We start from the raw sequence: 13,612 nt of genomic DNA on the forward strand, positions 1-13,612 counted from the left end.
CTTCGGGTTAAATCTGGCCGATATGTGAATGTACCCCCTCGATTATGGAGGAGATGTGAGTTAAAAGCCCCCTGTGAAAAACTTCCTGGTGAACACAACCTCAAAGTATGCCTTAAGGATACACCATATTTAAAACCAAAATCCAGAAAGAAACTGTATTGGTTATATTCAGTCTGGGAGCGGTAAGTTTAAAAGAAAACTCCAGTTATCATGTCCTTAGGACATAAATCAGGCTAAGTTGCACTTAAAGAAGAGGTGAACACAAAGCTTGCCTCAAGGGGCCACCAATCTAATGAACAGCACAGAATATTTATCTTAAGCCATGGCAGTATACAAGCTATCAGAGCTTTTTAAAAAGTAAAATCTTTTTTTCTCTGCTCTTGCTTTTATTAACCGACGTAATTCATACCTTCATTATCAAGAACTGCTCTCGCTTTAAATCACTGCCTTACAACTAATTCAGTGCTCAGCATTGAAATACAATAGCAATCATTTCTGAAAAACTATGTTAAAATATTATATACAAAACTGAAAAGGGCACAGTGCTAATTAAAATAAATGGTTTTCTGTAGAACCTGTAGTTATGCCAGTAGGTAGGCAAAGGAACACTTTAGCTGACCAAACTGCAAATGATTTTGTGTTTAATAAGCTGCCTACTACACAAATAAAAGCAAGCATTTGTACACATCCTCTTTTATTTTATCATTGCTAACGTAGTTCTCTTGAATATTCCATGCCACAATTTGACTCCAGTTCTATTTTGCAAGAACTCTAACTTAGCATAAGGAATGGTGCATGAAAATTAACAGTCCAGTTGGCCCATGGGATAAAACTCCAAAGAACAGGTACTGGTGAAATAGGACATCTTGCATAGCTCAAGCATGCACATATGGAAGGGTGTCAATTATGTCCCCTCACCCTAGATCAAAAAGACCACCAGAAGATAACTGAATCCATTGCAAGGCTGTACTATGCTTGGGATAGTTAGTGTCTGAAGTATCAAGTGGGGCAGAGGTGCATGTTTTCTAAAATAAACACCAAAACCTATGTTTACCTGGCGACCATCTTGTCCTGGATATGCTGATTCTACAGGTCATACAACTGGTACACCAATGCTGTTTTCTCCCCTGAAGTTAATTCTAAACACATTTCCTGTTGCTAAAGATTTAGTTCAGTTTTAAGTTTCAAGAATATTTTACTCATATATGCTGTATCTTTGTTTTCTTATTAGAAATTATAACCTGCATCAGCAGAAATCTCTGAAAAATATTTCTGGTTAATGTTTCCTCTGAGGAAGAACAATGCTCAAAATGTGTCAGGCTACAGAATAAAGACAGTATTAATTTATTCAGCACCTTTGAGTTTCTTTCCCTCTTTTTTCTTTATGGGTATGGCCAGCCAAAAGCTATATGTACCCAGGGGCTAAAGACAGGCATGAAGTGGATTTTGCTATTTGTTTTGCGCCTGAAACAAATCACAAAATCCTTGAATTAATTTGTTGAAACAGTGGCTAAGCTGGCTGTTTTGATGAATCAGCCTTGAAACATTTTGAATATTTTGAGGACCATTTTGAGGCCTCTTTTTCTGGGGAGAGTTGGTCTACCAATTGGGGTTGGCACGTAGACCAGTCCTCTGAGGCAGCCAATGCGCTAAGTCCATGACGGAGTTCTGGCCTACCCAAGTCATGTGGTGGACAGATCAGCTCTCTGCCCTGGGCTTAGCGTGTTGGCGGGCCTTGGTGGATTGGTCTACCAGTACGTCCAGAGTGGAGGGCTGGTAGAGAGCTTCCATTAACAACATCACAGTCACATGTTAGGTTCAACACTCATACAAGTGTACAGTGTACAGAGGTACAGATCTAGACACCGGTATAGTCATTCACGTGTTATGCTGAATAGGGATGTGCAAACAGGTTTGATGTCGAACAGGTTTGACATAGATCCTGTTGGTTTCAATGGTCCAATATCATACTGAACCCATCCCCCGATTTGGTTTGCTATTGGACCAACCCCCCCCCCAGCCGTTTGGGTGTGTGTGTGTGTGTGTGTGTGTGTGTCTGTGCGAGTAATAAAAAAAATGTAAACAGCCATGCAGTGGCCCATTGGATATGCATGGCAGCCTCCAAAATGGCTGCTGAAACAGAGGGCAGGCCTGGAACAGGCTGAAGACCACCGAAACCAGGCAATTTGTACATAAATTGAGGCCGGTGGTGGGGAGGGGGGAATTTTGGACACCCCTCCATGGTGGCTGAATCTAAGGCCCCAGACTGGGTGGCAGTATGTAAAATTTAATTTTTTTAAGTTAAAAAATTTAAAAAACCACCTCGTGAACCCCCCCACACACACACACACTCCGAACATGCCCGGATCAGTTCGAGTCCAATTTGGACTCGAACTGAACCGGGCAACCCGGTTTTGTGCACTCCCCTAATGTTGAATGCAGGTACAGAAGTACACTTCCTATCTGTTCCATGCATTTGAAGGGCCTGTATCCAGGTTCACCTTAAAAAATGAACACAGGTACAGTCATTCACCCAAACATGTTTACAACTGTACAGACATTAGGGATGTGCCCAAACCGGTTTGGCTCCTCCTTAGGGAAGCTCCAAACCAGTTTGGGTGCTGGCATTTGAACCGGTTCAGTGGGGCGGGGGTCAGTTCCTTTAAAAAGCAGATAAGCAGGACCTTACCGGCTCCTCCACCACCTCACTGCTTCTTTTGGCGTGGCGCTTGCTGTTCAAAAGGCCATGCGCAGCTTCAGCCCTGCTCGCAGTGAGCGCTGTGCCTGGAAAAGCAGTGGGTAATGGAGGAACAGGTAAGGTCCTGCTTACCTGCTTTCTAAAGGAACTGACCCCCACCCCACCTGTGGCTGCACAAGCCATTCATGCACATCCCTTACAGACATCTGTACACTTGCACAATATAATGTCTGAATTGGACTAATGACTACAGCAAAACCCCAGAATACATCTTGCTACCCCAAGCAGTATGGCCTCAAGCTGAGCTAAAATTGGCCTCTGGAGCTTCTGCAATGTTTGGTTGACCTATAACTATGCATGAGGGAGATGCTATCTAATGAAAAATACACGTATATTTCAGGATAATTCCATGAGTAGTGGACTAGATCTTTAAAGACACTTGTTCACAGAATTTTCTTGAAAAAATAATTTGTTTCTTAAATTTCAAGGGAATATTTTTACATAGAAGTCTCTATGTGGTACCTGAAATAACGGCATATTTTCCCCTTTTTAACCTCTGCCTTCATTTGCCTCCCCTTCCTCTGTTGCTTCTCTTGTGTCAATATTTAGATTTTAAGCCACACAGGGTGTGGACTTGTCATCTGATTTTTTTGGCAAGTGTCATGTATATGGAACGGCCTTTTAAAAATGATGGTGTTGCTTATGGTTAATGGGGTAATATTAAAAACAGCTTAGTGGATCCATCTCTAGTGGGTCCAGTCTACATGCGTTGGCATGACTAATCATAAGCAACTAGGCAAATGTTAGCCTAATTGTGAATGAAGACCTCTTCAATTCAGAACCAAGTTTTATAATCTTGCATCCATGAAATGTGAGCTTGCCTTTATGACTTGAAGCAAATGTGATACACAGTTTATAAATATTATAGTAATATTTTTAAAAAATCTTTAAAATAAATATGCATTAATTTTTGTCTTTTACATTGACATCTCTAGCAAAAACCCTTCAAGATTACACAGCAGCAAAGGGAAGCAAAATCTGAAAGTTTCCTCCTCCTCAGATACACATAATTGCGAAATGCAAGATCTATAGCTCAACCAGATGGCTATGAAATAGGCTGCCAAGAATTCTGTTAACAACTGTCTGTCAGAATGCTAATGCAAGGACGGGTGGGTGTGGGATCAAATGTTGCTGTATAGTAGGCCTTAATCACACCACCTCTAGCAGTTGAGTAGCTAAGGATGCAAGCCAGTGGAAAACCATTTTTCCTGTCTGATTTCCTTTTTGACTCAGACTAGATAAAATTATTCACTCAGTTTAGCTTTGCATGTTTATTTCCACTCTAAGTCAAAAAGTTGGTAATGGCTTAGACACGGCAGCAAATTTTCATATCCTTCCGCACTTACACTATCCTGTCTCTGGTTCCCTAAGATAAATTTAATTGGAGGCCAACATTTCTGGGAATGCTGCTGTCAGTTAAATGGCATGTCTTCAGCTGGGAGTTTTTATTAAATTAATGGAAAAGATATGATATGATATGATATGATATGATATGATATGATATGTGTGATATATAATGCACAGATTTTCAAAAAAGTTCTTAATGAAGTACCAAAGATAAATAAGAAAATGCTCCCCTGTCCCAAAGAGGCTCACAATCTAAAAAGAAACACACGGAAGACACCAGCAACAGCCTCTGGAGAGACGATGTGTTGGGCTGAGAAGGGCCCATTGCTTCCCCCCCTGCTTCATATAACTGTCCCCACTGCCTCTTTGTCCTGTTATTCGGGATAAATACAACAGCTCATTACATTTGGAAAGGACAACACAATATCTTTGTGCTGGTGTAATGGATGTAATTTAGAATCTCATCTGTTTTCTCCTCACTACATCCTGGAAGACCTTACTATCCAGGGAGAGAGGGAGACAGAGGAGGAGGACGGATATTTGAAAAGTTTTAATGTGACCTTGTAGGCTAAAAGCTATGGGAGAAATTTGTTTTTAAAGGTTGACACAGGGCTGTCGCCATAACAAATGCCCATGGGCCCATGGGAGTGGGCAATGGCTGGGAAACCATCCACTCTTTGCTGTCCCTTCTTGCCTTCCTGACTCATTAGCAAGTTGCTGGCTCTTGATCAGAGTGTGGAAAGTATGTGATATTACTTGCATGGGAGCAAGAGAAAGGACATGCCAAGAATGTTTTATTTATTTCCCACCATATCTATATTTTTTCATTCATTCATTCAGTTTATATATACCACCCTTCCTAAAGTTGATTAGGGCAGTTTAAATTAAAATTGAAAACACATAATAAAACAATTAAAATCAGTACACATTTAAACCAGATTAAAATTAAAACTAAAACTAGATATCATTAAAAGCCAGGCTAAAAAGATTTATTGATTTATTTAGCATATTTGTATACCACCCACTATCGAAGTCTATAGGCAATTTACAACATTAAAACAAAACATTTTTTAAAAAAACAATTTAAAACATATAAACAGTTCAAATTAAAATAGCAAAAAACCACTAAATAGCTAAAAAAAAGCTTGGCTGAAGAGATGTGTCTTCAGTTGTTTCCTAAAGGTCAACAGGGATGGAACTGCTCTAATCTCAGCAGGAAGTGCATTCCACAGCCCTGGGGCAACTACAGAGAAGGCTTGACTTGTCGTCACCAGATGAGCCAGTGACACCCTCAGACAAATCTCCCCTCAAGATTTTAATAGGTGGCAGGGTTCATAATGAAGAAGGCATCCTCTTTAAGGCTCTCATGAAGGCCTCCAAGAAAGATAATCCTCTTATATCCATGAGGAACATGTTCCACAAACCAGGGGTGACAACTGATGAGACCTGATCCCAGATGGTGGTACCCAAAGACGGACCCCTCCTGATGATCTTAATGACTTGTAGGGATCTTGTAGCCTAAGCCATTCAGGACTTTAAAGGTAATAACCAGCACTTTGTACTTTGCCCAGAAACATATCGGCAGCCAGTGCAACTGTTTAAGAACAAGCATAATGTGGTATTTCCAAGATACTCAAGAGACCAAACTGGCTGCTGCATTTTGAACTAACTGAAGTTTCCAAATTACATACAAAGGCAGCCCTACATAGAGAGCATTGCAGTAGTCCAACCTGGAGCTTTTCAGCTGGTGTACGACTATTTTCAGGACATTGTCTTCAAGGAACGGGCAGCGTTGTCGAATCAATCGCAGCTGGTAAAAAATTATCTTGGCCACAGCCTCAGCCTGAGGCACCAGGGTAACACCCAGGTCCAAGAGCACTCCCAAGCTACAAGCCTGTTCTTTCTGGGGGAGTGTAACTTCGTCCAGAACAGGAAGTTCTATACTGTCTTGCAGATTAGGAACTGCAACAATGAGCACCCCTGTCTTTCTTGGATTCAGCTTCAGTTTATTAACCTTCATCCAGCCCATTACTTCCTGTAGGCAGGCATTTAAAGGATTAATGCTATTTACTGATATCGATGACAAGGAGAAATAGGTTTGGGTGTCATCAGCATATTGATAACACCCAGCACCAAATATCCTGATGACTTCACCCAGTGGTTTCATATAGATGGTAAAAAGCATTGGTGACAGAATGGTGCCCTAAATTGCTCGTTTTAAGGAGCAATTGTCACCAAGCGCCACAATCTGAAATCTACTCAAGACATAGGAGTGGAACCATTGTAAAACAGTGCCTGCTATCCCAAAATCTCTCAGGCGATCTAGAAGAATACCATGACAGATGTTATTGAAAGCTGTTGAGAGATCCAAAAGAACCAGCAGAGTCACACTCCCTCTGTCAATTCCCTGGCGAAGGTCATCTATCAGGTCAACCAAGGCCATTTCAACCACATAGCCTGCACTAAAGCCAGTTTGAAATGGGTCTAGATAATCAATTTCATCCAAGACCGCTTGGAGCTGGTCAGCCACTATCCTCTCAATCATCTTACCCAACCATGGGAGGTTGGGGACTGACCTATAATTATCCATCACCAGGGGATTCAGAGTGGGCTTCTTAAGAAGGGGTCTAACCACTTTCTCCTTCAAACAGGGTGGCCTCCTGCCCTCCCTCAATGAAGTATTAATGATATCAACTAGGCCAGCTCCAACAGCCTCCCTGCAAGATGAAATCAGACATGTTGGGCAAGGATTCAAAGTACAAGAGGTAGGCCGTACCGCTCCAAGCAGCTGTCCATATCATCAGGCGTCTCAAAGTGAAACTGATCCAATCTAATCTTGCAAGAGGGATTGCCAGACACCTCCCTAACTGGCCCTGCAGAAATACTGCAGTCCAGATCAGCCTGAATGCAGATTTTATCTGCAAAGAACTCATTGGATGCATCACAGTGAGACATTGTTTTTGGAAACAGATTTGAAACAGAAGGGGTTTGAGTTAAACCCTTAACAATCCGGAACAGCTCTGCTGGACAAGAACTTGCAGACGCAATATGTGCAGAATGAAATAAACTTCTTTGCTGCATGCACTACCACAGCATAGACTTTCAAATGGGCTCTATGCTGCGTTATCAAATTCAAGATGAGTCCTCCATTTGTGTTCCAGTTGTCTACCTTGCTGCTTTAGCTCTAGTAGCTTTTCCTTATACCACAGGGCTAATTTTGAAGCGGGTCAGAGAGGATGCTTAGGAACAATTGTGTCTACTGCCCTGGTAAGTTCCCTGCTCCAGGTACCCACCATGGCATCGACAGAATCACCAGCAGAACCAGCTCCAAAAGCCTCCAAAGCCCTCTTGAATCCTACTGGATCCAACAGCCTTCCCAGGCAGGACCATTCTAATAGGCCCACCACCCCTGCAGGGGTCAGATGTGACTGTGAGACCAACTGTGAGTAGTGGTGTGCAAACAGGTTCTAATCCGAACCAGTTCAATATTGAACTGGTTTGGTTTGAAGGTTTGGGGTTGAGTCAAAACCCACCCACCCCGGTTTGGCTCGACTCCAGACTGAACATACCCTTGGTTCGGGGGTTCATCGAGCCTTTTAAAAAACCTATCCCCTCCAGGGGGTGTCTCCAAGGTGGGGGGGGGCGGGTCAGCAGAAGTTCCTCCTCCCCCTGCCAACCTTCCTTTATGCAAAAATTGCCCAGTTCAGGCAGCATTTGGCCCTTTCTGGGCCTATTCCCAGGCGCGGTGGCCATTTTGGAGGCCGCTATGCATGCGCAGTGGGACCCTGCGTGGCCGGGTCATGAGGCAATTTTTGTTGATCTCATTTTCACTGAAGCTGACTGTGACTTTAAAAAACATTTGTTCTTGAGGGACATGTAGCACAGTGAGCTTCAGAACAAAGGAGAGATAAATGAAAATTACCCCTCCCTCCAAAACACATGAGGTTTTCTTCATGACAAGCTCTCTGGATATGAGAGCAGTAACCAGGGTAGGGGTGGTTGTGAGAACTGCCGGGATTGGGAGCGATGCCGTTGCTCCTCCCACTGGTAGCCTGGGTTGCAAACCCAGACTAAAAGTGAGGTAGGAAGGTGTGCGCACACCTCCTATCTCATGCCCAGGTTGGGTGAAAGCTTGGGATGCTGGCAGCTCCTCCTGGGCTGTTGGCAGCTCGAGCTTCCATAGAGCTGGGGGGAAGGAGCAGCCTAGTAGTGGGAACTCACCTCTTCACCCAAGCTTTTTCTGTTCTTTAAAATTTTAAGGTTTTAATTCGTGGTTGATTTTAAATTGTTAAATTGTTTTAAGTTTTTGTATATATTTTAACTTGTTTTATACTATTGTTAACCGCCCAGAGAAAAAAGTTTGGGGTGGTGTACAAATGTAATAAATAAAATAAAATAAAATAAAATAAATAAAACTCTCCCAATGCACCACACTCCAGAAGCCCCAGATGCCTTCTCTTCAATTCCCAATTGCTGAGCTGCTCACCGCCCCACCGCTCGTGTGGGCATGCAAACAGCGGAGGCCTCGTTGGGCTCCAGACAGATGAATCTCTAGAAAGCTTAAATTTGGCAGATCTGTAGTGCAAGTCCCTTAGAATCACTAGAAGCTTCATTTATACTAGTGCAACTTAAGAAAATAAGAACAGAAATATGGCCTTGGTGGATCAGACCAAAATCTATCTAGGTAAATATTCCTTTTCCAGAGTGGCCAGCCAGATGTGTCTGGGAGCTCACAAGCAGGCCACGTGGGCGAAGACTTACCCCTGCCATTTGTCCCCAGAATCTGGTATTCATAGGACAAAGGAAGGCTGGAGGAAGTATTGGGGCAAAATTTAAGGAAGGGTGACCCACCTGCTGCCACATGCCTTCACAGCCCGTGGCCCACTCACCTGCCACCCCCACCAGCCCGCCTTTGCCAGGCAGCGCCTATTTATTCAGTCCCACCTCTCTGCTGGCTGTGCTGACACAGCCCGATGATGTCATTGAGCCCACGCAGCTGCAGTGCTCCAGGCCAATGAAAACAGGCCTGCCTTAAGGAGGTTGCCTGTTCTTGATGGGATGGGGCAGCTCTGCACCAGCTCCATAACTCAGCGTAGCAGCTGGTGCTGGGCCCAGGCAGCCGGGGCAGAGAGCGGTGGGAGCAGGTGGCTGGCAGCCTCACTGTTCAACAGTGGCTATGTTATGGTATGCTGGCCTTCTGTGTGGAGAGTCTACTTAGCTAATCTCCTAAGCTAAAGATGGCCATTAATAAAGCTATTCTCCATGCATCTGCCTAATTCTTTCTACAAACCAAACATAGCATTAATTAAAGACTGATTACCTTGAAGTTCTTCACAGTTCATTGCTTAGTGGCATTACATACATGTGAACAAATGGAGATGAACTGCCAAGGTTTTTAAAAAAACCCCAAACCCTGCAAATTAACATGACTGAAATGTTTTGCTGCATTTTGCAGAGAAACAAAATGAATCCCCTTACCTAATCTGTTAGATGGGTTCCTTTTGAAAAGAGCTCGCAGCAAACTCTGAGCTTCTGTGCTCAAAAACTGTGGCATTCCTAGCTTGGCTCTGAAAGAACAAAACGTGAAAATTTAGGAAGTGTTTAAAAAATAATAATCTAAAAATTTACAAACATACCAGCAGAATTGAATTAATATGTGCAAAGAAATGCATATAATCCCAAGAGAAGTTCAAAGCAGAGTTAGATACAGGCTGTTCCATGACACCACAGTTAAACAACATTTATTTAGCTATTTAGGCATGTAAAAAGACATACTAGAAGAGTTCACCAAATACTACCCAGGCTTGTACCCCACAAAACAATGTGAAGCAGATAGCAATTCTTATCTTCCTAAAGTCCCCTGTGCCTACTAGACTGTCTCCAGTACATATAAACATGTAAAGTCTTACCAAAATTTATGTCATTTTTATCAGGACCTGATCAGCTGGATTTGATAAGTTTCAACCTGAAACTACTAAGCTAGAGTTTCTGGATATTTACATACATGGATGACCCACTGCTACCAGTATAATGGAACATATAATGGCTCCAGAACACACTCCCAAATCTCCATCTCCAACCCCATCTCTGGTTGTTTTTAAGCAACTTTTGAAAACACACCAGTTTTATTAGGCATTAATTCTATAATGTTTTATTGATGGCTATTTTAATTTGTTTTAATTGATTGTAGGTTTTAATTGTGTTTTAATTGTAAACCACCCAGAGATTTTATATTGAAGTCACACAACTCACTTGAGAATGAGAGCCATTGTCTCCTTTCTGTCTTTCCCTTGGAAGGGCAATGACCCCGTCAACATTTCAAACTGTAAATGAAGAATAACATAGTAAACTGAATAAAACCTATGAGCATGTGCACTACCAGTACATGTTTTTTGGCACCTATCTGATAATGCTTGCTGTTCTATTCATTCCCAATATATATCAGCATTCTATCAAACATGTACCAGGAAAGATAAAGATGTCCAAATAAGCAAAATTATAGAAAAGAACTGTTACAATGGAAGTCAACAAACACCACAAGTCAGTTTTGTAAAAAACACAGAACAAATCTAAAGCATGCAGAGATCCTTAAATATATTTGGTACCCAGGAGTATGTTTGGGATCTCCTTTCTTCCTAAGGTTCACTAAATAAGGAATAGTAATTTACTCTTTTACATAATTCCAAACTGAGTGACTGGGCAATAAAATGGCTACTGAGGTTTCAAAGTACATAAATATTAAGCAATGCACATTAGGACAAATAAATAAATATAGGTCGTGTGTGCAAAGTTAGGAATGTATATTTATTTATTTGTCCTAATGTGCATTGCTTAACATTTACTTGAGGTAAGAGGTAAAAATGATATGAGGCAAGGTACGAGGTAAGAATGTAACTATCTACAGAAGGAGATATTCAGGTTGTAGTGGATAGTTCAATGAAGATATGAAAATATAGACTCTGCTTGCAGCAGAATCACCTGTTAGGGATTATTAGGAAACTGCCAGCATCATAATGCCTTTATATACATTTACAGTATAGTAGCATTTGAGATATTGGATACAGTTTTGGTTGTCCAAGCTCAAAATTTATATTGTAATGCAGAGATGGAAGAGGTGCAGACAAGAAGACCCAAAAGACCGAGAGGCTGGAGCATTTTTCCTTTGAGGAAAGGCTGAAGTGTTTGGGAGTTTTAGTTTGTAGTTGAATACTGCACATTGTTGCATGTTAGGTGCAGGCAAAAGAGAAAGAAGAATCTGCTCCGCTACAATTCTTGAAGCATCAAGATCTGGCCACTGTCTGAAATGGAAAGTTGGGCTGATGGGTCCATTTGTCTGACCCAGTACAGATGCTGCTGAGTTCTTGCATAAGCCACTCTTTCTAACACATAACAACCAGTAGCACTTTTGACCCAAATATTTCTCAAAATGGTCTATAGAGTGATGTGCAACTCATACAATCTAACTATTACTGACAGGGGAAACTCATTACAAAGGAAGAGAGTACTTCTCCTCCCTCCAAGCCATTCAGAAGCTATACAGGAGACATGACATCAGATTCTGTGCTTGGAGCCTTTCTCCTCCAATCAATGCTCTTCTCCTCTTTCCCTCCCCCCTGCTTCCAATTCTTTCAGTTACCTCCAGTTCTTTCAGTCTAAGTGTTACCAGTCGAAGCATTATCAGTGGCGTGCTAACATCTGTTCTGCTTTGATTAAAACAAATTATAATTAGATACTAAATCTAATTTAAATAGCTTCAAGTACATCTCTCAGTTCCATTTTGGTAAATGAAAGTAATAAATGTGAAAATATAACCTCCAAGGAATAGTTGTTCTACAATTGCTTTGACAGATAAATGACTTCTTAAAAAGCAGTATGAAATTTAAAATGCTTAACAAGAAACATCACATAATGCCAAAAGAATTATTATTTTTTCTTGCTGAATGAAAATCAGCTCAAAATATGGGTTATGCAGTACAGCACATATTTTGAATGCAATGCTGCATCTCTTGGTATGTAAAAGATAATGGGTTGGAACCACAGGCACATCTACAAAATTCTGCTTATGCATTGGGGCTTCCCTCCTCCTCCTCCTATCACTGGAGCTCCACAAAAAGTCACTCTTGAGGGATGAGGGACCCTCCAGAATAGCATGGGGTGTGGAATGGGGAGCTGCTGCAGCAGGAGGTTGAGGGACAGATGGAAATCAGACTAGCTCCCTTGTATGAATGAAAAGTGTCTTCTGCTCACATAAGTAACCTTCAGGATCAGAGCCACTAAACTGCTATCTGAAACTCCTAACATTTGGGAACTTCTCCATGTGTTTAGCAATGACAGTCAAGATATGTAATTAGGTAAGAAAGGATAAAGCACAAATTATTACCATTGATGCTGCTGCTGCTGCTGTATGTATTGATATAGCACTATTAATGCGCATGGCACATTACAAAGTACAACAGGATAGGGCCCCTGCCCTGAGGTGCTTACTATCAAAAGGAGGCAAAAGAGGAAGTGGCTAGAAATGCTAGTGGGGTAAACAGGGGAAGAGTATGCTTTGATTTCAGTTATATGTCCTTAGGCTTAGTTGCAGAATAGAGTATGAAGATAAACATTCAGACAATATTGAGAAATATTTGAGGTTGGGTTTTTTTGGTGATACTGGTCTTCAACTGATGGATCAAAATTGGCATCAATTACAATACTATCATTTCTGTATCCCTCCCCTGCCTTTTAGAAAAAAGAAAGAAAAAGAAAGTGAGAGAGGGAGAGAGATGGAGAAAGCATGAAGACAAAGAAGGAAGACAGATAAACAAGAATGCTTTAAAAAGATAGATGAACATGTATATTTTAAAAAATAAGTGGATCTCAAGTTAAAAGTGAGTCCTAGGTTAGGAAAACAAAGTGTGTGATAATATTTGAAAATCAAAAAAGAGGAACGAAATATGACACGCTCATGTTTGATCTGCACACAACTTTTTGCAGAAGCTGTTCTTGGAAAAGAAAATTTTCTTAAAAGAAGGTGCAGTTTCACCTTTCACCACAGGGTGACAACATTTACCAGCTAAGTCTACTATTCACCTGACAAGGTATGCCGATTGCATGAAAAACCTCACATCTATGTATGTTTGAACATTATAATGACTTTTTGACACATACAGGTGGACCTCCTCACCCATGGCCCTGATACCCACGGTTTCGTGTGTTTGTGGTCAGGCAATTTTGACCTGACATACACGGTTTTTAAAAGGGTTAACATCTGTGTATCCACAGGTGGTCCCTAGGTATATCCACAAGTGGTTGCTCCAAGGTCTTTTCTGGCCATTTTGCTGAAAGGAGATATTTTGTAGTTCTTTTATTTTTTTTTAAAAAAAATATCTCGGTTTTTTTTGCAGAAAATAGCTGAAATTGGGGTTGCGGGGGCGGGCATTGCTGGACAGTTAGAGAACTGGAGAGTATGCATTTTTGCTCTTATTTCTGCTTTTCTGCTCTTATTTCTACCTTTTTTTGCCT

The 13,612-nt window shown here is 41.5% G+C and overlaps 1 protein-coding gene and 1 long non-coding RNA gene across 6 annotated transcripts in view; one reads left to right on the plus strand and one right to left on the minus strand.

Moving 5' to 3' along the window:
- The window catches only part of RPS6KA2 (ribosomal protein S6 kinase A2), a 308,882-nt gene that overhangs the window by 48,616 nt on the left and 246,654 nt on the right, over nucleotides 1–13,612 (minus strand). For all 5 annotated transcript variants that reach the window (XM_053296146.1, XM_053296119.1, XM_053296139.1 and 2 more), the window contains 2 exons: nucleotides 10,358–10,428; nucleotides 9,584–9,672 (listed from right to left, as the gene is read on the minus strand). In XM_053296146.1, the coding sequence (XP_053152121.1) occupies nucleotides 9,584–9,672; nucleotides 10,358–10,428 (160 nt within the window). The remainder of the gene's footprint in view (nucleotides 1–9,583; nucleotides 9,673–10,357; nucleotides 10,429–13,612) is intronic.
- The window catches only part of LOC128345003 (uncharacterized), a 37,809-nt gene that overhangs the window by 23,307 nt on the left and 890 nt on the right, over nucleotides 1–13,612 (plus strand). The window contains exons 2-3 of the long non-coding RNA XR_008316177.1: nucleotides 12,837–12,978; nucleotides 13,085–13,188. This is a non-coding gene — a long non-coding RNA (uncharacterized LOC128345003). The remainder of the gene's footprint in view (nucleotides 1–12,836; nucleotides 12,979–13,084; nucleotides 13,189–13,612) is intronic.

This window comes from Hemicordylus capensis, chromosome 1 (genome assembly GCF_027244095.1).
Source record: "Hemicordylus capensis ecotype Gifberg chromosome 1, rHemCap1.1.pri, whole genome shotgun sequence".
In the NCBI taxonomy this organism is placed as follows: domain Eukaryota; kingdom Metazoa; phylum Chordata; class Lepidosauria; order Squamata; family Cordylidae; genus Hemicordylus; species Hemicordylus capensis.